Below are 25,842 nucleotides of genomic sequence, written 5' to 3' on the forward strand. Positions count from 1 at the left end.
GGTGTCCTGTTTTGTATTCCGCATTGATTGTGACCTGACTGGCGAAGTGAAGGGTAATCAGGCATTGATACAAATTAGTCATCTGCTGCTGACGCTCTTTTCAGTCTGAACTCCCTTTTTCTCTTGAAGGTCAATGGAAGAGAGATGTCATGTGAAATTAGCTATATTTAAAAGTTATGCCATTCTTGATAACAACTGTTAAATAGCTCTGAGCATCACTGAAGCATTCTCTTTTGAGATACATCTTTAAAGCTTATACATTTAGCTCATGTGCAGTTAATACAGTATATGAAATGTAAAAACTGAAAAATTGGAAACTGCACAGTAACAATATTTTTTATACATCAGCTCATGTTTTCTGATTGTTTTGAACTGATTCTGCCCAGTAATCAATTCCCAGTGGAATAATTCTTTCTGTAATGAAATTGTTGATAGTGGGTTTGGTGACTTTGTTTAAGTATAACCTAAAATGCTCTAAAATGCATATTATGACAAAGAAAGCATTCATTTTTGTAAGGCCACTAGCTGAGAGGGCATAGAAAGTGTTTTTTTTTCCCACATTTAGAACACAGGATTATCACAATCAGTACTAGGACACAGAATGTGTGCAAACTGCTAAATATGAAACAAGGCTGTAGGGCTAGCTGTGTATTCTAAAGTTATTCTACTACAGATGAGAAACAACTTGTGGAACAAATGACTTAGTAATGGATATCAATGTTGGAATAAATTAACTACATCATGAAGTGGCAGGGCTGCCGGAGGGCCATGTCTAAGGACACTTTCTTAGGTTATGTAGTGCTAAAATTGTTTATTTAATACATTTTCATAATTTACAGCAAACAAGCTGTACAAGCAGGGTCATCTCAGACTTTTATCCATCTTGGGGGGGGGCAAACTGGCTTTGCTTCCGTCTCTTAGATTCATGTTTTTAGTTCACTAGCAGGGACATATCTGTCCCTCTCCAAATCACAGTTATCTTAAAACACCACCTTACTAGCCAAAGTGTGTGTGTGGGACCTTAAGTGATCTGGCAGACTACAATGTGGTTATAACATAGTAAAGACATGTATTAATCAATTAAACAAATTGAAATATAAACTCAAACACATGAATTTATCAGGAACGTTCAAACTTCAATAATTGGAGCCTTTTGCAACTGTCTTCATAACTGACACAAGGACAACGATCTTTTTCTAATAAATCTTAAAGACAGATACCTTAAAATTAATGTATTGAAGTACCATATTACCCTTACATTTTTAAAGAGTGATATTTTATAAGTTGACCACATACCTAAAAACCTGTACAGTTTGACCATATCTAGTTGAAAATGATGGATAAGTCCATGGCTGTTGAAGAGGTGGCACAAAAGTGTTACCAAACTGTTACCTGCAAAGACAATAGGTTCCAGATAATTTAATACATAAGCTCCTGTTGAATTTATTATAGTGAATTAAAAGTACCAACATACAGACATAAACAGTGAAGCCTCTAGGTATCAAAACAGATAAAAAAAGAAAATAGTGAGAAGCTATTGGCTAATTATAGAACACATAAGGGACAATTAATGTCCATTCTACAGTACAACAGATGTGTTTATGTTAAAGATATACAATCACTTGACAATTGATCTTTAAAAGGATAAGTACACATCAGTGATATTTTGATTACAATACATGTTTCATAAATCTAAAGTGAAATGACAAACTGAATGTTTACACAGAACACAAATGTGCAAGAACATTCAAGACAAGGATCTACATTTAGGTGTTTAGGGATGTGTGGAACTACAGTAATTCCTAAACCTTACTATGAAGCAAAACATGAATAGTATCTCCCAGGAAACAACCTAATTGGAGTTTTAAAAAAGATTAAACCAAACAAAAACAATCTAAATTGTAGCCACATCATTTGATAAGGGTCTCTGGAATATGGAATTCTTTGGTCCAAGTTAAATAATAGTTAAATAATATTCACTTTGATGCATTGAATTAACTACTGAAAAAAATATTATGAAAATCTTTGCAGTTACACTGTAGTTTATCATTAGTTGTGCTTTATTCTTAATATATGACATTTTATTCTTTGCATTGCTAAATGTTTCCTAGTTCTTCCCTGTCTGTTTTAAAGCTTTTTTTTTACAAATAAAACAAATGCAGCTTCATTTTCATACTCTAACATGACATCTTCAACATTACTGAACCCTGATCTTCATTGATTTCTGTGGTAAATCAAAGGATCCAAGCCTCTCACTAACTTATTCATGCAGTGATTTTCTTTACCGTTGGTAAGTCGATCAAACAGGAAAATGTCGAAATTCCATGTTCCAACTTTTGACAACATGTGCTGGAGGGAACAAAAAAGCATGTGTAGATTTTAGAATAAATTAGAATGTTACCCTTAAGAAATACTTTTTGTAATGAGCACAAATTAGGATGCTCATACTAACTGCAAAGAAAATAAATAATACATCATTCTTGCAATATCAACATAATATGTATGTAGATGTAACATTGCAAATCATTAAGTGGATTCATTAACCTTAGCTTTGTTAAAATGCAAGAGCATTCTTGTTTTTTATTAAAAATAACACTGAATATAAAATTTTTAGTACACTGAAAGTGCTTTTTCAGGGAAGTAACAGTTTTTAACATTAAATTTCATATAGGGCAAAAATAAAACAAGATTCACCGTTACTAGGTTTTTACAGCAATTTCCTAAGTGAGATGTCTGATGATAAGTTCCTGTATTATGTAGCTAAGGTTATGTAACTAATGTTCTACAAAATCTCCCAAACAAAGTGGATAAATCTTTCAATTGCAGAAGAGTTAAACTTTCACAATCACACAAGCATTTAGCGCTTGCTCACCGCGGCTTGTCCCAGATAGTCTTCGTCCAAAAGATGCAGAGAAGTCTGTGGTATAATTCCACGCAACAGTCTGGAAGCATGAAAATATCTCTGAAAACTCAAGAGTCTTTTCACTTTTTTCTTTGTGCCAATTTCACCTGAGTGTGCTGTAGCTGCAAGAAACATAATGGAACACATATTAAAAAATTGCATGGATGGATATTTATTATAATGTGCTACTTTTCAAATCAGTAAGTAAAGCCACATCTTGTAAATAATATTTGTCTTTCTTTGATAAAAGCACGTTAAAGTCAAATGTAAAAATGTACTAATCAATTATTATTGGACACTTGTGTCTTCCCACTCAGGGTTGTAGGGGAGCCGGAGTCTATCACGCCAAGCATTTGGCACAAGAAAGGATACACCTCGGACAGGACACCAGTCCATCACAGAGCAGACAGACACACCCTCACATATAGTACTCACACCAGGACCCATTTTCTCAGAAGCAATTAACCTAAAAGTATGTTTATGGATTGCGGGAGGAAACCAGAGCACCCAGAAGAAGCCCACAAGAACATACAGACTCCACACAGAAAGTACTCCAGGTCCGTGATCGAACCCAGGGCCCGAGTTTTGTGAGACAACAATGCTAACCACTGAGCCGCTGTTTTTCCTTATTATTGGGCAACACAATTGAATTAGGTCTTTGATTAGGTCTTTGGATGCCTGTTGACTTAGCATTTGATTTAATTCAGTTCAGAGTTTAAAGAATCCTTAGTACATTGTATATTTCATTACTGAATGATGCACGAGATGTTGTTTCTTAGAAAAGTGTATAACACATTTCAGAACCCCAAAAACCCATATAATCAAAAGAAAAGGAGCTGCTTGAAGCTAAACACATGAAGCATTTTCAACAACCATAGGAATGAGTCAGCTGAGGTAAACCTACTTAGCAGGAAAAAAGCTGTTTGCAAGAAAAATCATCATGTGTTTAGCTTCAAGCAGCTCCTTATGTTTTCCTTAAGATTTTACTTTTACTCTGGAGTGGTCACATATGTGTCCTTTGACCACTATAACAGGGGAATGTATTACAGTACCTCTCTCTCATACACACATAATTCTCACATGTTTTGGCTTTTTGTTTCATAAAAAAATTAGCTTTTCTGCATGGAAACACTGTATGTGACACTAAAGTGTAAAAATATCTGAATTATCAAGTCTTACAACTTTATAAGTTATTACTGAATGTGTTAGATCTTTTCAACCCCCTAAACGCAAAAAAACAAACCGGTGTAATTGAACACATGGCATTTCCTTACTGCTAAACTCTGTGATGAATTCAATACCATTACATTTTCTAAAGCTAAAAATGACTTTTAACTTACCCTTGTGCTTAGTGCAAAAGTAATACGAAAACTAAATGTACCTACTGTATATCTTCAGCACAATAAGAGTCACAGTAAAAAGGAACCACTTAAAAGAATCCTCTAATCGAACACAGTGGAAGTATTTATAGATACGTTTTCAACAAGGCCTCCAAAACAAACGGCATACCAAAACTATTATTATGCCAGTGAAAGATAAAAAAGGATTTTCAGCAGCCAGTGTCAGCTCTGGAAAACACAAAGCTCACAGGAGGGTGAAATGGATAATTCACCTTTGACGTGGTGTTAATGTATGTCTTTTACACAATACAAATGCAAATGACCAATGGTCTTACTTTCACCTTTCAGTGCAAAAATCACTGAAGCATTGGATTGACCACCCTTTTCTTTTGATTCACTCTCAACTAATTATGATCCAGAAGTTCAAAAGCGGCGCCTTTTCTCTTAGATGAAATCATTAATTAATTTGGTTAGTAAACTATAAAGGTTTGTGTAGCATGTTAAGTACAAGAGAACCTTTAATATTTTCATTTTTAAATTAATTTTCACAGAAGAGGAGAAAGAGCTTCACAGAGACTTTTTAACCAAAAGAACTTGCTTAACTTGCTTTCATTAAACAAAGAAATGAAAGAATGTTTATATTTAAAAAAATGCATTAAATACTAGGAAATAGTTATTGTGTTTAGAAACATTTATAATGTATACTGTAAGTATAGGGAAACTTGTGAATCAATCAAGTATTAAGTAGCACCTGTAGGCTACAAAAGAACAGGTAAAAGTTTATTCCATGTTGAAAAGAAAAGAGACACTACAACACCTGAAGAATGGTCCACAGACACAACGTTGTGTCTTATTCCTTTTCTCTTCTTTTCAGCATGGAATCAAGTATTGATATGATTGTTATTGTAAGTTTGTACTTTCTAAAGAACATAAGAAAGGTTAGAAAGGAGAAAAGGCCATCTAGCCACTTTTCTTCTTTTCTAGCCCCTTTTCCTTTCTATAACATAGTAAAGACTTTGGAGATCCTTCATGACATTTAGAGTGAAGAGGCACAATTAAACAGCAGAGGCTGTTAGAGTCTAACAAATCTGTATCCATCTCATTCTGTCACACCTCGTCACATCAGCGTGACACAAAAAGGAAAGCTCTTCTTCACTGTACTGTAAAATGTTCTCTCACTCCTTGAACTTTTTAAAATTAGCCATAGCATCAGTGCCATCAGTGCCATCAGATGGACCAAGCCCAGAAATTAAGCTCTCCTTTTAGCTAAGCAGAATTCTCAGAAATTCCAGCACTTCGTAAGGATTGGAAGTCCTACATGCCACGTTGTCTAGCTCTAAACAGTATCTGTACCCGATGAGGCAATTGAATTTGTCAGACTAATTTTATTGCATTATTGAGTTATGTTTTGTTGCTGTGTCATGTGAGGACTAGAGATACTTTATACTATATGTAAATTAACCACCAATTTGTGCTATCAGTAGCCAAAGTTGAATTTTTACAGCTCTGCATTGAAGTGTCAGACAGATTAATGTGGAAAAGATATGCAGTTGAAAAGCAAACACTTCCCAGACTGAACAAATAATAATCATATACAGTATATTGTGAGACTACTTATGTAAAACTTAAATGGAAATTAAAATTGTGCACAGTGTTTCTCTTTAAAAGGGTTTTTGTGGGGGTTTCTAAAGCAGGCTATATTAAAATAAAATTCTTAAAAGAAAAAGAAAATATTCTTAGAGAATAAGAAACTCCAGTACAATATGGTGATGCTTAAACTACTAAACAAACAATATCAAGAGCAAAATCCCCCTAAATAATTAATAGATTTCCATGTTTTCCTAGTAGGCTAACTTAAAATTTAAGAAGATCAACAAATATTTTTTTAAAGATAAGAATCTTGCTTATTTGGGGGTCATGCATTTGTAGAATTTACAGTGTCATTTCTTTCCATTCAATGTCCAAACATTTCACCATCTGTTCTCTAAATTGTTTATAAATAGCTTGTTTTATAAACACTTAATAATGTTGTTTGTTCTTGATCTGAAAAACCACCCACCAGTAGGCACAATTTTATATAATGCAAGGAAGGAACAAAGAAACTAAGAGCAAGTACTAAAGAGAATGAACTGCATTTCCTTCACCTAATTATTAGTACATGCATTATAGTTATTTATGAAACAGAAAGAATCAAACACTCTATTCGAGAGACTAATTACACATCAGATACTGTATACTGTATAGCATGTTAGCTTAACTTTAATGTTAAGTTTTAACATTAACATCAACATTTTCTTCATGCAGCTTAAAACTTTTAAGTGTGCCTCTGTTAGTATCTAAAGATATTTATTGATGCAATCAATTCCTTTACCCAGGGGTGACATTATTAAAAACAAACTGAAATTTGTTTACATTTACATTCACATTGTAATTACCATATCAGTTACAAAATTATGGTGCAACTACTTGTAAACATGTAACGAATACCCTAGCTCCTATAAACAAAGTAACTAGTATGTACTGTAAATACAGGGAATTTAAATTTCCTGTACCTCTGTGTCATGAATTTCTCAAGTATGCCAAGAAACTGCTGTCAAGAATCCAGATTCATCCAGTTAGTATATTACACTACCATGTGAGTTCCTGAATAGTGTATTCTTTCTAGGACTGATAAAAACATAATCAGTGAGAGCAGAGTGAACATACAAGAATTTCTCATCCACGGGTTCATTTGTAATTTGTTGTTTTTTCCTTGAGCCTTAATCTTTAGGACTTGCTGGCTGTTTACTCTCTCAGGAAGGTAAATTCTGAGACAACATTTCAAAAATATTCCTGAATGTGATCATAAATAAGTGAATTAATTGTTCATTACCAAACCTTTTTTTTAGTTTATAAACATTTTTAAAACTTCATTTTAATGTTTGGTGAATACTGATAAAGACACATTTGTCAACGAGTTTACTTTTTGATATCAAGTTCTATCTCAGCTAACCCATCTGTGATTAAATAGACTTTAACTGATTAAATTAAACTCTGTTGCTCAGATTCTGATTTATAAGGCACTGACAATGATCTGAATAGTCCTAATATCTATGCCAGAGCTTAGCATTCACTGTGTTCAGAGCTTTTATAGTATGTTGGAGTTTTGTTTCTGCAAGTCACGTACGCCTAATAGGAAAGGCTACAGATGAGAGACCATTTGACCTGTCTTACTTGTGTTGTTGCAAGTAGCTTATTAATTCAAGGATCCCAGGGAATATGAACAATAATATAGTTAGGAAATAAATCCTGAAGCCTTGAAACATTGTGCATATGAGTGCTTCATAATTTCTGTCTTGAATATATGGCCATTTCTTCCATTTGAGTGTTCTCTGAAAATTCTGCACTCATTTTCAGCCTACCCATGAACACAGTTTTACTTTTTTTTTGTGAACCCAATATAAAGTTGATAATCTTTACAAAGAATCTGAGAGTTTATGTTCATGTCCCTAGGGACAACAACATTCAAGGATTTAAATTTTTGTGAATGCGTAGAATGCTTGGTGAGAAAAGTTTGGCTTAACCCATTGGGTTAACTGATAGCCTTCTGGTCATAGGACAAAGGGGCTCGAACCCCATTCAGACTGAGTGCACCAAGGGATAACTGCAAGGTGGAGATGAGCAAAGGAGAGATGCTTGAGCTGGATGAGAAGTGAGGCATTTACTGTAAGTTCAGTTTCTCTTGTTAATTTGGTGGTGATGAGGATAAGGCGCGGGTGTGCGAGATTGACTTGTTGTTATCCTCCCTGAACTTCAGTTCAAAACGTCCACATAGTGTTCAGTTTTGATTGCAACTCACAAAAAGAAAATACTGAAAAGTTCACAGAATTTGACTGCAGTCCGCTCCCTGTGATCCTTCAGGAAGAGACTTAATGAGATGAAGTGTGGGAAAGAAAGCTACCAGCAATCAAACAAACAAAAAAGGATGAATAGTGATTCTTTTACTGGAACCTTTACATATTTAGGATCATAACTGTTGAGGTTGAAAGTCAAGGGTTTATTTCCTTTCCTTGTTATTTCTAAGTTTTGTTTACACAGTAGAGCAACACAGGACCAAAAAGTCCTGGAAACATAATATTTATTATATTATATATGTGACCCAGTGGTGAAGAGCGGCCTGTTATTCCAAATCCACTAGATGGCGCTACCTCTTAGCTTGCGGTTCCTGTCAGTTGATTTCAGCGTTCTGCGCATGGGCAGTAGGGACTAAGAAACAGTGAGTTACCGTTAAAAAGAACCCGAAATTACTAGAGAGTTGTAACGTTCTCAGTGAGGGCTGAGAGGTGACCTGCGCAGCCTGTGAGCGGCTTATTTCTGCACGCGGTGCGTGAACCACTGCCGTATTTTGTGTATATAAAAGTATTGTTTTATGTCATTTCTTTTGTTATTTTATTTTTATTTTTTTAAACTAAGAACAGATCAGACCACATACTCACCTAGAAATAAAGAACCCCAAAATTATATTTGTGTTCTTTGCCAGGATACACACTTTTGGTACCAGGAGTGGGGTTTGTGATAGTCTGGTGGTTCTGACTCTCATAGTAAAGCAGTGAAGTGCATAAAATACAGTAGTGGTGAAGACAGCTGTCCAAGGAGGCTGATAACGGACGGAGAAGGCCAGATCCAGAGGTCCAGTGGCCAGTGTGCTGGGAACCAGACGACACCAACGGCCAGTGGAGGACGTCTTCTTGTCTCTTCAGACTCATCTGCTGAACTGTGGTATTCCAAGATTGATGTTTGCACAGAGACTGTGTTTGTGAACAGTTCCCAAAATGTCAGGTGATGACAGGGATGATAGTGCAGCAGTTGATGGTCGTGTAGTTACGGAGAATGGTAATGGTGACAACCTCCATGACTTGAGGTCTCAAGTAGAAGACCTAGTTAGAAAATATGACCAAGCCATGGGCACTATTGCTGCACTGGGTCCTGAACCAAAACGTTCATATGTGTATGTACCTAGAGAATGTAATGTACAGCCTTTTAGTGGTGATATAACTGAAGATGGTTGCTCTGTTGACGAGTTTATCGAAGAAGTTGAACGAGTAATCAGAGCCAGGGAACAGACTCCTGCTGAGCAGTATGACCTTGTGTTATCATTGTTGAAGGGTCCGGCCATAGAAGAAGTAAGTTTACGTATGGGTGGTGAATTTAGACAGGTCAGTGATATATTCAGTTACCTCAGACATGCTTTCTGGGAGAAGCACAGTGTTTCCCAACTGTTGCAAGCCTTTTATGGCTGTAAGCAAAGGGAGGGGGAAGATCTTTGCTATTACTCTCATTCTCTCTCTCGCATGCTCGGCTTTGTGTTAAAGGTATCACCTGATGCAGTGTCGGATGAGAAGCAAGCTATCCGAGATCAGTTCATAGAGGGGGTTAGGGATTTATCTCTGCGGAGGGAACTTCGCAAGGTTATCAGAGATAAACCGGAATCTACCCTCATCAACGTACGGGATGAAACAGTTATGTGGACTTTGGAAGACAAGCCCTGTAGTTCCAAAGCATTTAAAAGCCGTAACACAGATGGGTTGAGACAATGCTCTGCTATTGATGCTCACAGAGAGAAAGCGCTCACTTTAGAAGATGTCCTTAAAGTAGTAGTAGAGCAGGGTAAAGCTATTGGGGAGTTGACTAATGCTGTCAGAGACCTCACTATGCAGAGGGAGAGAAGCAGTCATGAAACTGCAAGCAAACAAAAAGTTAAACCCAAGTTTAGGATGGCAAGCCTATCTGCTTTAAGTGTAAAGAGGTGGGACACATAGCAAAACTGTGCTCAGAAGCACCTCCCATCATCAAATATCCCTGTAGTGCAGGAAAACGAGAGCCCCCGGTTGTGACGAGCCAGGCAATTCGGGGGAAAACCATAGGCTCAAGCAAACCTGACTGTTATCATGCAAAGTTACTGGAACATGCTGTGGGCAGATGTCCTGCTGTAGACCTGATGATTGGGGGAGTAAATCTGTCATGTCTATTAGATACTGGTAGCCAGGTCAGTACTATTTCAGAGAGTTTCTTCAGAGAACACTTATTGGGGGAGTACGAAGACATGCTGTCGATATCAGGGTGGCTCAAATTAACCGCTGCAAATGGTTTAGAAATACCTTACTTAGGATATCTTGAATTGGATGTGGAGACGATGGGGATGACGATATCAGACTGTGGGTTTTTGGTGGTAAAGGAGCCAAAAGATTATCATTCCTCTGTCCCAGGCCTCATAGGCATGAATATTATCAGTAAATGCAGACAGCTGGTCTGTGCTGAGTTTGATTCTGCACTGGGTGGCGAGCTGGATTCTGATTGGAGGGAAACGTTTCAGCGGCTGCATAAAGTGAGCCTAATTGAAAAGTCATCTGTGGTACGTGTAGCGGGGAGAGACGCTGTCCATGTCCCTGCCACGTCAGTAGCTACTGTCTTAGCTAAAAGGCTCAGACCCATGAGAGAGAGCAATGTAAAAATGCTGTTAGAGCCTTTGAATGTGCCTTTGCTGGGTGGCCTGATTGTCATGCCTATGCTTGTGTCCTCTCACAGTCATATGGTGCAAGTACAAGTCATAAACTTCTCACAGGAAGATGTTTGGCTCAGGCCAAGAACCAAGTTAGGTATTCTGTCCCCAGTCAAGCAGATGGACAGTATCCAGCAGTGTGAGGTACATTTTCAGCGTGTATCTGCTAGTGTTGAGCAAGTTACTGTAAGCAAAAAGATATCACTGCCATCGGAAAACAGTTTACAACAGATACTAGATAAACTTGATGTGGGTGGGACCCCCAAACAACAAGCAAAGTTGGGTGTTTTACTAGCCAGTTATGCTGAGGTATTTGCCCTTGAAGATGAAGATCTTGGTTATACTAACAAGGTCCAGCATGAGATCCACCTAGTGGATGACAGACCATGCAACCAGCCATATCGCAGGATTCCGCCAAACCAGTACAAAGAGGTTAGGGAGCACATAACCAAACTTTTGAAGAAAGGGGTGATACAGGAGAGCACCAGCTCTTATACATCGCCAATAGTCCTTGTCATGAAAACAGACGGAACCCTCAGATTGTGTGTGTATTATAGGAAGCTTAATGCAAAGACCAAGCGTGATGCTTTCCCATTACCACGCATTGATGAAAGTTTTGACGCACTTTGCGGTGCCAAGTTCTTCTCGACGATCGATCTAGCCAGTGGTTACCATCAAGTCGCTATGCATGAAAGGGACAGACAAAAAACTGCATTTACAACCCCCTTTGGGTTGTACGAGTACCTGAGGATGCCTTTTGGGGTCTGTAATGGTCCTGCTACGTTCCAAAGATTGATGCAAGCTACCATACATGACCTTGTGTTCCAGATCTTGCTAGTCTACCTTGATGATATCTTGGTGTTCTCTCCGGATTTTGGTGGCCATCTAGAAAGGCTAGAGACAGTGCTGAAGCGACTGAAGGAAACTGGGCTGAAGGTTAAGCTTGACAAGTGCCATTTCCTCCAGTCAGAAGTGCTGTTCCTTGGCCATCAAATATCTGCAGATGGAATAGGTACGGACCCAGACAAGGTAGCAGCAGTAAGACAGTGGAAGGTACCCAGCACAGTCAAAGAGCTGCGGTCATTTATAGGCTTTTGCAGTTATTATAGAAGGTTTATAGAGGGTTTCTCCAAAATCACTGGCCCTCTCCACGATGTAGTCAACTCCTGTTTAAGAGAAGGCAATCCAACTAGATCCAAGCAACTTTTCAGCAGTTCATGGACCCCGGCGTGTCAAGGTGCTTTTGAAAAGCTTAAGGATAGATTGACCAGTGCTCCGCTGTTAGGCTATGCTGACTTCACCCGCCCTTTCATTGTGGAAACTGATGCAAGTAGCCTTGGCTTAGGTGCAGTTCTCTCCCAACAGCAAGGGGATAGGAAAAGGGTGATCGCGTATGCTAGTAGGCGTCTTCGCAGTGCCAAAAAGAACGATAGGAACTACAGTAGCATGAAGTTAGAACTACTAGCCCTTAAGTGGGCTGTGGCAGAAAAATTTAGAGGTTACCTCCTGGGATCTAAATTCGTCGTTATAACGGACAACAACCCTTTGTGTCATCTTTCCACAGCAAACCTAGGTGCGATAGAGCAAAGATGGGTGGCTCAGCTATCTGTTTTTGATTTTGAAATAAAGTACCGCCCAGGACGCTGCAACACTGCTGCTGATGCCCTCTCTAGGCAGCCATTTGCAGGGGAGCCTGAACCTGACCCTGATGATGTCGAATATGATGATTGTGTGGCTATCTGTAATGTTGTCAGCAGAGGCACACCCCTGTAGCCAGATTTGGTGGCAGCCGGTATGAAATGCTGCAAAATAAGACAGATCCGTGTTTTGGAAGCGGGAGTGGATTGTGATAACTTGAACAAGTCACAGAGTAACACCCAAACTTTCCCAGGGTATACAAAGAAGGAGCTTCGTCGGTTTCAAGATGCTGGTCCCTCTCTCAGTGCTTTCCGGATGTTCTGGAATAAGCAGAGAAAACCAGGGAATAAGGAGAGATCAAAGTTGCCTAAATCTACCTTGTCTTTGTTGAAACAGTGGCATCGGGTGCGAGAGCGTGATGGGCTATTGTACAGGGTGATCGAAGATCCTCATGTTGGTGAATGTTTCCAACTCCTCCTGCCTGATTGTATGAAAGATCAAATATTGGAAAGTGTACATGACCAGATGGGTCATCAAGGAATTGAACGCACTCAGAATCTGTTGAGACAGAGATGCTTTTGGGTGGGCATGTATAATGATGTGGAACAGTGGGTCAAGAAGTGTCAAAGGTGTATCCTGACCAAAATGCCACAGCCAAAAATCCAGGCACCCATCAAACCATTTATAGCTACTAGGCCTTTAGAGGTTGTCGCTGTCGACTACACGGTCCTCGAGCCAGCCTCTGATGGGCGGGAGAACGTGTTGGTAGTTACTGACGTGTTTACCAAGTTTACACAGGCTTTCCCGACTCGTGATCAGAAGGCAGACACTACAGCGAAAGTCCTCCTGAAAGAATGGTTTATGAAATTTGGATGCCCTGAAAGGTTGCATAGTGACCAGGGAAAAACCTTTGAGGGTCAGGTAGTTGCAGAGCTGTGTAAACTTTACAGAGTGAAGAAAACACGCACCAGTCCTTTCCATCCTCAAGGAAACCCACACTGTGAACGGTTCAACAGGACCCCACATGACCTTTTACGCACGTTGCCTCCTGAGAAGAAGAGCCGTTGGCCAGAACATCTGCCGGAGTTAGTCTATGTCTACAATGTGACACCTCACGCTAGTACGGGATATTCGCCTTACTTCCTTCTGTACGGAGTACATCCTCACTTACCTGTTGATGTGTTACTGGGCCAGGAGGAGGTGCTGGATAAAAGACATGATTGGCTGGTGGTCCACCAGGAACGGTTGAACGAAGCACATGCCCGAGCTAAAGAGTACGCAGAACAAAAAGCTGCGGAAAGAGTTGCACTGCAAGAAGACAAAGTGTTCTATCCCCCAGTCAGTGTAGGTCAGCTGGTTTATCTGAGACACAGACCGTTGGGCAGAAATAAGATACAGGATGCTTGGGGACCTACTGTGTATAGGGTGGTAGAGGTGCAGGGTACGACACACGCAGTGGAACCATTGGAAGGTGGTCCTATAAAGCGGGTACACAGGGTTAATTTAAGGCCATGTGTGGGCCCTGTCCCAGCCCCCAGGTGTGTTAGAAACCGGTCCCACAGGAACGTCTGTTAGTACCCTTTCAGAGTCTCCGCCAGAGTTTGTAGTGTTGGAGGAGGTTTCGCTTCCAAGATTAACTCAGGAGGTGTTCCCTGAGTCATTAGATGTTGCTAGTGCTGAGGATCCCTGTGGTAGTGAATCAGAAGTGTTCTCTGAGCCTCTTAGGTTTGAACCCGCTCCTGTATCTACAGGTGCTGTGCAGGTTAGGACTGAGGCTGACACCGAGCCTTCTATGGCTGAGCCTACTACCAGCTTCTCTCCTAGTGACCGTGTAGTAAATGTACCTACTCCTGTTCCACGCAGAAGTCGTAGGGCCAATGCTGGGGTGCACACTAATCCTTTTCATGAACCCAAGTCTGTCTGTAATGCGATCTCCTTAACTCCAGAAGTCTTTTCCCAAATGATAGCAAACTTAAGTGCTGTCCTTTTTAGGGAGGCAGTCAAGGGGGTGAAGGGTTGATAGTCCGGGACGTTGACTATGCAGCAGGGGAGAATGTGACCCAGTGGTGAATAGCGGCCTGTTATGCCAAATCCACTAGATGGCACTACCTCTTAGCTTGTGGTTCCTGTCAGTTGATTTCAGCGTTCTGCGCATGGGCAGTAGGGACTAAGAAGCAGCGTTACCATTAAAAAGAACCCGAAATTACTAGAGAGTTGTAACGTTCTCAGTGAGGGCTGAGAGGTGACCTGCGCAGCCTGTGAGCGGCTTATTTCTGCACGCGCTGCGTGAACCACTGCCGTATTTTGTGTATATAAAAGTATTGTTATATGTCATTTCTTTTGTTATTTTATTTTTATTTTTTTAAACTAAGAACAGATCAGACCACATACTCACCTAGAAATAAAGAACCCCAAAATTATATTTGTGTTCTGTGCTAATTATTCTTTGCCAGGCTACATATATATATATTATAGATAGCCAGCAGCCATGTCACCCTGCAACTCACAGCTGGCAACCCACTGAAGCTAAGCAAGTGTGAGCCTGGTCAGTACCTGGTTTGGAGACCTACTGGGAAAAACAAAGGATGGTGCTGGAGGAGGTGTTAATGGGGCCAGCAGGGGGCACTCACCCTTCGGTCTATTTGGGTCCTAATGCCCCAGTATAGTAACGGGGACAATGTACTGTAAAAATACACCATCATTTGAATGAGACATTAAAAATCTCAAAGTGTTTCTCGAAAAGAGGTGTGACCCCTGCATCCTGGCCGAATTTCCCATTGGCCTTTACCAATCATGGCCTTCTAATAATCCCCATCTATGAATTGGCTTCATTACTCTGTTCTCCTCCCCACTGATAGCTGATGTGTGGTGAGTGTACTGGCGCACTATTGCATCATGTTACACATTGGTTGTGGTGGAGGGGAGTCCCCATTACCTGTAAAGTGCTTTGAGTGAAGTGTCCAGAAAAGTTATAAATATACTGTAAGTATAAGTAATAATTTATTATTATTATTATATTTAAAATCTCATAACGTTAAGTTACAGATGCATTAAGAATTGATTGGAGAAATATTGTGTAATGGACCAGGGTGGTAAACGTTGCTCCTGCTTAAGGTCTTTCATATAGAGGTTCCCAGAGATGTTCTGGGTTCTTGGAAGTCAAATCCAGTTTTCTATCAGCAGTTGGGCCAGCAGAATGGTTCAGCTGACAGTCAGGCCTTTACTTGTGTGATTTTAAAAGCAACACACAATAAGCAACATTTGCACATTGTAGTTTGTTAGTATTGCTTCCTTCCTGGATACATTTATATAGCCTGTGGCAATCAGTCATCACTGACTCATTGCAGATAGTTCATCTGGGATGTCTTGACTTGAAGAATAGTTGATGATACCACAAGGTATTGTTTTGAATGGTATTTCACTCAAGGTGGACTGAACTTACTGTTCAACAATCGGAAATCTATGAATGGGAACGACCCTCTACGCTCGGAGAGTACCCCGGTTGGCCCTCTTACTCTTCCATCTCCTGAAAGAAAACAAAGAGGTAGAGATAAAGGTCAAACCCTTGCCCATTGTATAGCTGAAATCTACTGTACGTCCATGGCTACTAATGGAAGAATTATGCTTTATTATTGTATATTAGGTGCACTGACTTCCTGTTCGCCTTTGACTCCCAATCAGAGTTATTTGAGCAGCTGCCAGTTTTCCACCAGAGGCTGTCAAGCAGTCAAAAACACAAAGGATATACGGTGTTGTTTTGTGTTAGAAAGCTAAGAAACCTCAGAAGAGACATCTCTGAGCTTCATGGGGGAGCAATTTCCTGGAAGGATGTTAGGCTGGGTGATATATCTGTAACACACGGAAACAGAACCTGCTTGATAAGCAGAGCTGGCAAGTAGATAAAGCAGGCCAGCCCTCATCAACGCAGTGGTGTGCCTTAATGAGCATGAGCTGTGGTGGTGGGGGGAGTGTGAGGATGCACAGTAGGTACTGCATATCACATAATTCTAAAACCCTACACCTAAATTCAAGATGTTGGTTTATCTGGAACCCCAGAATCCCCTTGTTAAGACAGATGAACATGAATATATACTATACCGTATATAGCTGATTTATTATTTAACCTATATACAGAACTGTATATCTTACTGGGTTTCGCATTGTTGCTGTCTTCTGAAATTTGCCCATATTTCCCCATTCCACCTTCATGAAAAGCTAGAAATTCCACTACTGCTTTAATAACAACAACATAAGCATTGATTAGTAATTTTTGACAGTGTTGTTCTTCATAGTTTTCTGATCTAATATAATCAAATAAGTATCTGTATGGATCTTTAGGAATTACATGAAATGTAATAACTCAGTTAGCTTTAAACAGAATATATTTAAAGAAACAAACAGAGGTTAACTTCACAACAACTGGGATATTTAGTGTTTATTATGATCTTCCTCAAAACGTTCAACACAGAAATCATGTTTAACAGATCTTGCATTATTATTAAGTCAGAATGACTGATTTAAGTAAATGAGTTTTGCTGCTTTTTGGTAATATACTAATGAGATTTCTGGATGATTTGATATTCTTGTAATTGTCTTGAAACCCATGAGTAGTTGGCAGTAGTTGGGGATAATGGCAATCAGGAGTTGAAAGGAAGTGAGTCTTTATAAGACACTAAACAGAACACAACGTTCTTGAATAAACCTGCAAAAGTCAAAAAGACAAGGAAGACAACACCATAGAAAGCTACGGTAAGTGAAAAGTGTGCTTCTGTGTCAACAGTGGTGACTAGTATTTGTATGTACTAGTATTTGACTAGTATTTGTATGTATTCATTTTGTACAGCTTAGCTCAGTACCAAACAGTGGCGGTCTTTGGGGTTAGGAGTGTAGTCAAAACATTGATTGAAAAAAAAGTGTTTTGAAACACATTTTCACATTTGTTTCTTACTTTATGAAGTAAATATTTTTTTTAAACATAATCAAATACTGTTATATATATATAGATTGAAGTCTTCCTTGTAAACTCAACATTTAAATTTGAAATTTATTGACTTAAATATTTTTTGTTCGTCATAAGCCCTTTCAAATGGCCAAAATTAAGGTACAGTATTCTAATATGTTACTAAGATAAAATAGGATGAATTGACCTACAGTATATAGTCACAGGTGTATTGTCTTTCCCATTATTAATCATATCTGTCACACAAACAAGTGAAGAAACTTTCATTACCAACTTTGAAAGCAGTACTTGAGAGCATACTAGCGTGCACAACTAATTGTTAGGACCAGCTGTTCTGCAGGACAGAGCATGCTAAATGGCTGCAAGAAGTTTAATAATTACTAAAGCCCCATTTGAATAATGCCTCATATTCCATTTATACTTTTAACGGGAGTTCTTTTTTCTGCTAGAATTGTGCTACAGTAAAACAGTGTAAAAAAGTGCAATGGTATAACTATTAAAAATCATTTAAAGGCAGATCCATTTTGTTTTGTCTCATATTTCTTATTTTCTGGTTAGAAATTCTAAACGATGAATTCTTCCTGGAATTTAAACTAATACAGCATTTAAAGACAGACAAAATAAATACTGAGCTCTTGATCCCTAGAGCACTGTCATATGGCTGATTCCCACACTGGTGCTGTTATTTTTAATTTTTTCATTGCTTTTGTGCTCTTGTGCCTGTGGCACAAAGTGTACTAATAGTTCACCAGTTTTTCATGGAAATGAAAAAGAAAAACAGTTTAATCAAGTTTGTACTTTGAAGACACGCTCCACATTTTCCTCAAGGGCTTTTAAAAATAAAAATAAAAAATTATAATAAATACATAACTTTCAAGAGTAAAAATCCACTTATGGAATATGCTTGTGGTCCAAAATGTATTTCAGAGAACTCCAAATTCATCTGTTTTTTTAAAAGAAAGTTGTGACATTTTAAAGGTGGACACAGAATTACACCCCAATTTCTGCAAATAAAGTGCTTAGAAAGATTAAGACACAGACAATGTAACCTTACTAATTTTTTAATTAAGTCCCCCCCCCTTCAACTAATCTTCTGTTGTTCTCTAAACTGCCCTGATGTTTGTGTCTGAAAAACACCTGGACTTTTCCTGAAGATTTTTCTCCTTGGTTCTGGCTTTGCAAAATTACAAATAACAGGGTAGTAAGAAAGTCAAACATTTGTGTCTATGTTAAAGGTTTTCAGGAAAGCCAGTTTTTTAACCTTTTTGTGAAGTTTTCTGCTGCAGTAGCCATTTGATATGACCCAATAAAATGTTTGGGAAGGATATACAAAATTATATGGGGAATTACATTATTTCAATCAATTTTCTTTTACTTTATGTGTGATGTATGTTATTGTCATTATCCCCAAATGCAAGTATGATCCGAGTAGTCATTTTAACTTTTGTTATAATGCAGGTGTGCTGAGAGGATACAGTGGTTCCAGTAGAGGGTGCTCCAGGAACAATCCAGCACAAATGCCTTCTGAGGAGAGAAAAACAGACTGTTCTAATTGCCTAATCTAATGACTGTTTCAGGTAAGCAAACCCCTCATTTACTCATCAACTACTGCTCACCTGAAAACTATTGCTAATAACTGGAGAGAATTAAATATGGGTATAATCTGTCTTCAAGAATAGAAAAGTGTATTACGCCTGTTAAAATAGTTTTATTACCATATTTGAATTATACAATATTTTCCTTTTTTAAAGAATACTGTCTTGTAAAAGATATCCTTTTTGCTACATATGAAGATCAAGGTCTATTCTTCTTTATTTTTTAACTTTGTTCTCTGCATTTGGTATAATTTTCTAATTATGCTTGAAGTGTCATTAATGGTGTATTATATACATATTCTACAAAAGTGTAAAAGTGTAAGTGAAATTTGAAAGTATTTCTCTGGTTTGACTTCAGAGATTTTCCAATTAGATATTAATCTTATGAACTTCTTTTTCTTGAAAATAGTTATTTTACTTCATAATCTATTAACTTTATTCCATATTGAGAAATTTGTAAAAGATAAATTGTATGTATGAATGTTTTATACCACGGCAGCAAAAATGCAAGCTTATAAAATTTCCGTTAAAATATGTTATTAAACTTTTTAAGTCATTTTCACCCTTGTCTGTTTTTAATAGAGAAGAAATCCTTCTCTTAACTTTGAATTTGCTTTTTAATTTGAATTCATTCTTTTTCTTTCTTTATATCATTCTGTTAAACACTAATAACTTGCAGTTATATATTGTAGTAGCTATCAGGCAGGTGAAAGCTCAAGTGAATTAAGAATTTGAATTTGAATTTAGAATTTGTATATAGTTCATGTGCTGAGATGTTGATTTTATCCAAGTCATGGTGCTGGATTTCATTTAAACTAAGCTTTTGGTGATCTAATCCATCCCTAATTTGCTTAATTAAATCTCATAATTAATGTATTGCAAAATTGGAAATTTTAAATTAGTTTTAAGTAGCATGAAGAATGAAAAACATAATTTCAGCTGAGTGTTTAATTAAACCACTGAGATCTGATTTTTAAAAAAAATCCTGGACTCATGAGGAAACTGTCACACTATAGTGTATATAGAGTTGGAGCTACTAATGGAAGCTCTCAACTATACCAGCACAATTAATAGATACACATATAGAAGTTCATATAATTTCAGATTTTTTTGCTTTTTTGACTTATTATAGTGAGCAGTATTTTCATCAGCTTCAACTCTTTTATTTTTAAATTTTAATTTTATTAGGCAACAGCTTTAATATATGAATATATATAGTATAAATAATATATAATATATATATAAATATAATATATAAAAACATATCATGTCTAAGAAACATTAAATTGTTGACTTTATTCCAAACACACCTTTTGGCTGATAAAATATCTTTTGCTAAATCAAAATAAGGCGATAAAAACAACAACAAAAAAAATAAAATAAGGGTTTTCTTTTCTTGCAAAGGGTTTTTTTTTCTCAGAGCTTCCCAAAAAAAATACCTTTACAGAGCTAAACTGATGTCTGCATTAACAAATAGGTATTCCCTGGAGGAATGTTTTTAAGTAAAGTCCTTGACTTTGGCCTTTTTTTCACATTTTCAATGTTCATTGATCACTTGCCTTGTTTTGTTTTAATTTCAAACTTTGTACTGTAGGTACAGAACTCTCTTTGTTTGGAGAAAATGGTTTTTGAGAAAGTGTTATTGGATCAGGTTATATGTAAATGACTTCAACATGTGAATTGTGAAGTGTGGCTTGCAAAGGTCTACCCTACTGTCACCATATTAGTAATCATGCTTGCATTTCTAAAAGGAAAAGGAAATAACAGTTTTTCTAGAAGGATATCAGCACATTGTTCAAGAAAATAGAAAAACTAAAAACAAAACAAAAAATTAAACAAAAAAAAACAGTAAAACAAGAATGCAAGAAAAAATTGAAAATAATATTCAAAGATGAAAATATATTATATTTTTATACATTGGCTTCTTTCTGGAATTTAAATTTTTGTACTGTACAAATTGACCAAATTTAGTATTTACCCTTTAAAATGAAAAGTTTTGCTTCACATGAAATTAACACCTGTTACTTGCTTCCTTGGGCTGAGCAGAAGTTAAGAGCTTCACTTCAAAAGTTCTTTTTAGCATAGTAAAAATATAATGTAATATAATATACTGTAATATGTCTAGAAGAAAGCCTGTTTTAAGATAGAGGACAGAGCTATGCCGTTAAATGTCTCATAACTCAGAAGCAAATATTTCACCTTTATATTAAACTTAATGTGCAACTAATGCAATAGAACCATATTAAGAGCTGTATGGCTGCATGATTTACATTTGTGCTTCATTGATGTGTTGTATTTTCTGTTTTCTGATTGCTTCATCCAACTCTGGTTGCGGGGGAGCTGGATCATATCTTGCCAAGCAATGGGTGCAAGTGTGATATACCCTGAATGGAAAGTCAGTCCATTGGAGGGCACACACTGACACACACACAAACACAAACATGCTCACACACACCAGGCCAAGAAGGCCAATTCACCTACCAGTATGTCTTTGAACTATGTCTAATCTATTATCACCCTACTCCCCACCTCGCAACCTTCGCTCCTCTAATTCTGCTCTCCTAACTGTCCCCCAGGCCCATCTACATTCTATGGGTGACAGGGCCTTCTCCTGTTATGCCCCCAAGCTCTGGAACTCTCCCCCCAAGGATATCAGAGAGTCACCTTCTCTAAACTCCTTCAAGTTTAAAAAAAAAAACCTTCTTCCTTAGAAGAGCCTTTACTTAACTGGTTCCATTCTTTACCCCTCTGCTCCTACTATATTTAATACCACCATCTACTGTTTCCACTGCGTATTCTCATTGTGTTTATTTTGTGTATTTTGTATTGTTTATTTTTAATTGTTCTTTTTGCTGTTGTCATTCTGTAAGGCGCTTTGAGCAGCCACCTTTAAAGGTGCTATATAAAGTTAGGTTTATTATTATTATTGGAGAAAACTGGAGCACCTGGAAGAGACCGCCAGAAACATAGGGAAAACATACAAACTTCACACAGTTACTGTAGCACCACAGGTCACTCAGGGCCCCAGCAATGTGAGGCAGCAATGCTAACCACTATTCAAAAAGTACCGACTTTAAGAAAACATTACAATAAATATCGCAAGAAAAATGTATTCTGTTTGCCCCCTATGAAACAGGCTCCCAGGTCTATTACAACATGAAAAATAGATTTTGAATTTTGAAATATGCAATTCTGAACGAAACAAACAATGATTTTACACAACCTTGGGCCAAAACAACACTGTGAGCCAGCTGGCTGCTTTTTCCAATTTTTCAGGGTACAGGTATGTTTGCAAAGGCAATGGAATACAGTAAACAGTTTGCCCAGTGCTTACACACAATTTCAGTTTCAGTTTTTGAAATGAGACTGGGAGGTTCCAAAAAACGTCTTGAGTTCTGGGCATTCGTTATGCAGTATATATAATGGACTTTAAATATATGTTGCATATTATTTTATTATTATTTTGTGTTATTGTGGGCATTTTCCAGTAGTTCATAAAAGAATACAGTGCTAATGCAAAGCTGGATCGCTAGACCTGGTGTTGAAGAAGAGCCTCAATTCCCCTCTAACATATTGTCTTTTTTCTGGAAGGCAGCTGGGTGTCATTCATGTGAACAAGTAAACCAAGGTGCTTAATACTGTGGGCTTTAGGGAACCTATGACATTTTTCTCAACAGCAAGTATTGATACTGTTTTTGTAACTCACTAAAGGCTGCAACACTCTTGGATCATCAATGACAAAGTAACCATGACATCGGTTTAATGTCCCATGTGAAGGACAACACCACACACAGCACAGTGTCTCCTGTCACCATGCTAAGGCCTGGGTATGGAATTCAGGTCCAGAGGGGGGAGTGCCATCTACTAGTCCACTTACTCATATTAAGAGATAAAATAAGATAATTTTATTAGCCCTATACAATTTCTTGCATTAGGAATTGATCTTTTCACATACCCTTGCTTGTTCTCCATAAGACACAGACACACAGAAAGGGAGAGAAGCTTGGGGTTAGAGTGCAGGGTTAGCCATTTTACAGTGGTTAAGGGCCTTGCTCAGGAGCCCAACAAAGGAGGATTCCTCTGTGAGCTGTAGGATTTGAACTGGCAACCTTCCAGCCACAGGTGCAGATCCTTAGCCACAGTGCCACCGCTCTGCCAGCATTTTACAGCAGCAACATATTATTGCTCAGAGTTCTCCGATCCCAGTATTACCCAGTACTCCAAAATCGGATGAGATGAGGCTACAAGGTGGTAGGAAGGACCTTAGCATGCTTCTCACCATGTGAATCAATGTTTAAGTGTCATATAAACAAACATGCTGGACTTTGGCGATTATGTATGTGTGTAATGGAGTTGAAACAATCCATATTTTGTGAAAATGACCACATTTCAATCTAGGCTTCAGTGATGTGAAAGTGTAATTTTAGTGCATATTTGTGTTAACCACAGACTACGGATAAACATTTAAATGAGGTCATAATTCATTTTTTCCCTTGTATCTCTTGTACATCTTCCAATCATAAAGCAATATGAGTGCATCCAAATGTTGAAATGACCTTTCCAGATTAGCTAGAGACTTTCCCATTCATGTTTGCTCTATCCTTGTTATTTTGTCTGTGGTGCCTTTAATGCATCTTTTAGAATGAGTATTATTATTAGATTGAGGACAGTTCCTGGAATAACCATTCAAGGACGTACACCTTAGCTATTCCTTCCAAACTTATGCTAACAACATAAACAAAAACAACAGGGGAAATTTTTATTCAATCTTTCTGTAAAAAAAAGATTGATCTTTTGATAGAAACATGAATTGAAATGAAAACCAGAGGCATTACACTTTAGCTTAAACATTTAACTTCACATTACATTTTTTATGATACAAAAAAAGCTCAGCTTGAAACTTTTCCTGCACAAATGCACTTTGCATTAGACGACAGACGATACAAGAGATTTAGATTTAGTGTTTGGGAGACCAGATAAGTCCGTTTTGTTCGTATACTGTAGGTGTTTGCATCCTTGCAAGGGTTTGGATCTGCCCAGCATTGTTTTGCTCAGCTTCAGGATTTCAAGTCATCCTGAAGCCAGATTTCTGAAGACGGATTCTTCCTGTGCCTCCTTTCCTACTGACCCCGATAGTCTACTATCTCCAGTTCGTGTCACGTCATTATCTTCTGCCTTTCTTTGGAGGCAAAAAAATGAATACGTCTGCATTCAGCATAACTTCCCTTTCTCTTTCAGTATTGTGAAAAAAACATTTTTGCAGCATCTTTAAACTTTCATAATATTTCAATAAGGATTACATTTTCACTAAGCTCCCTCTTGCTTAGTACACTTTTAACATGCTCAAGATAAGCTGCTATTATGAATAATCCCATAATAACATTTTATTAAAGGACTGTCTTTTTGAAACATCCACCTCATCAAAGTATTTATAAGATCCTAGAGAGGCATTTACAAAAATACAATGAATAGTACCTGTGGAGTTCTTTTCGTTTATAACATACCGTATACAGAATCTCTAGTTTACCATCAGGGTCAAACAGTAATGCAACAAACTTGTTTTCATCTTGTCTCCCTGCAGAGTTAAGAATCTTTTCCTCCCAGTAAGTAAAGAATTTTTTAATAAAATGCCCACCGATCCTCTAATCTGGCTTTAGTTATTTGCATAGCTTTGATGCCATTAACAGGGGAATTCAAAACCAGCAGAAAATCTAGGAATACTGGCAAACATAAAAGTACATTTGAATTTGCTTTGTTTTTTTTTCCACAGCCGTTGCTTATTGTGGCTTCAGTCAGGCTTAAATACTAGAAAATCTACATCTGGGGAATAAGAAACGCACTCTAATCAGTGCTTTTGTCAGGGATTAACAGTCATGGCACTTGTATGCATGTAACCAGTAAGTGCATAAGAAAATGATATCAACAACATACTGTAGGCAGTAAGCTCTAGTCATTCTGTGATCATAATGGCCGTGCTAACATTTGTAATGCTTTTATTATTCATAATAAGGAAGAAGTAGTACGGCAGTAGTTTTAAAAGTGGTAGCAGTAATGTCAGTACAGCATTGTGGCACAGTGGTTAGCAATGCTACCTTGCAGCACTGTGAGGCCCTGGGTCCACTTCCTGTGGTGCTAGCTGCATGGAATTTGTATATTCTCCCTGTGTTGGCATTGGTTTTCTCACACAGTCCAAAAACATACTGGTAGGTTAATTGGTTTCTGGAAAAATTGGTCCTAGTGTGAGTGTGTGCCTGTGTTTATGCTCTGTGATGGACTGATTTCCTGTCCAGGGTGTATCCTGCCATGTGCCCATTGCTTATTACGATATGCTCCAGCTTCCCTGGGAGCCCGTACCCAGTACTGGATCCTGTTAATGGGTAAGCGGTTAGAAAATGGATGGATGGATAGCAGTAGTATCAGTACCTGAAGTACCGTTTATCCTTTAAAATGATGTGGATTTTGTTAAGTAGTAGCGCAGGTTTGCAATGATTAAAAAAATATATGTATAATATGATTGCATTTTGCTTAATATTATAAGATATTATGAAATTCTATTCAGCATTCTTTATAATTGTGTTATATAGGTTACACAAAGAGATATTGCAATTATATTTTTTCACAAGGAAGCAGTAAAAATGAGCAATATAAACAAAGCACAGAATGATAACACAACCTCAGAACCCAGATTTATCATGGCAAAATTGATGAATTTGCTGAAATGAGGGAGCTTTTAAAAATAGCCCAGGTCTATGAATTTGTCTGCTTGAATTGACCTTTTTTTCACAATTATAATGACATTGTTAAATGATATGTGATTAGAGCCATAATTACTAAGGATATTTACAGTATGTAACTTTTTTCTTCTTAGA

The 25,842-nt window shown here is 37.7% G+C and overlaps 1 protein-coding gene across 1 annotated transcript in view; it reads right to left on the reverse strand.

Annotated features, from left to right (window-relative positions):
* The window catches only part of LOC148839539 (3',5'-cyclic-AMP phosphodiesterase 7B-like), a 93,674-nt gene that overhangs the window by 17,991 nt on the left and 49,841 nt on the right, over positions 1–25,842 (reverse strand). The window contains exons 3-6 of the mRNA XM_088933725.1: positions 15,861–15,944; positions 2,873–3,024; positions 2,286–2,349; positions 1,297–1,392 (exon numbers count right to left, since the gene is read on the reverse strand). Of these exons, the coding sequence (XP_088789851.1) occupies positions 1,297–1,392; positions 2,286–2,349; positions 2,873–3,024; positions 15,861–15,944 (396 nt within the window). The remainder of the gene's footprint in view (positions 1–1,296; positions 1,393–2,285; positions 2,350–2,872; positions 3,025–15,860; positions 15,945–25,842) is intronic.

Source organism: Atractosteus spatula, chromosome 2 (assembly GCF_055471065.1).
Source record: "Atractosteus spatula isolate fAtrSpa1 chromosome 2, fAtrSpa1.hap1, whole genome shotgun sequence".
In the NCBI taxonomy this organism is placed as follows: domain Eukaryota; kingdom Metazoa; phylum Chordata; class Actinopteri; order Semionotiformes; family Lepisosteidae; genus Atractosteus; species Atractosteus spatula.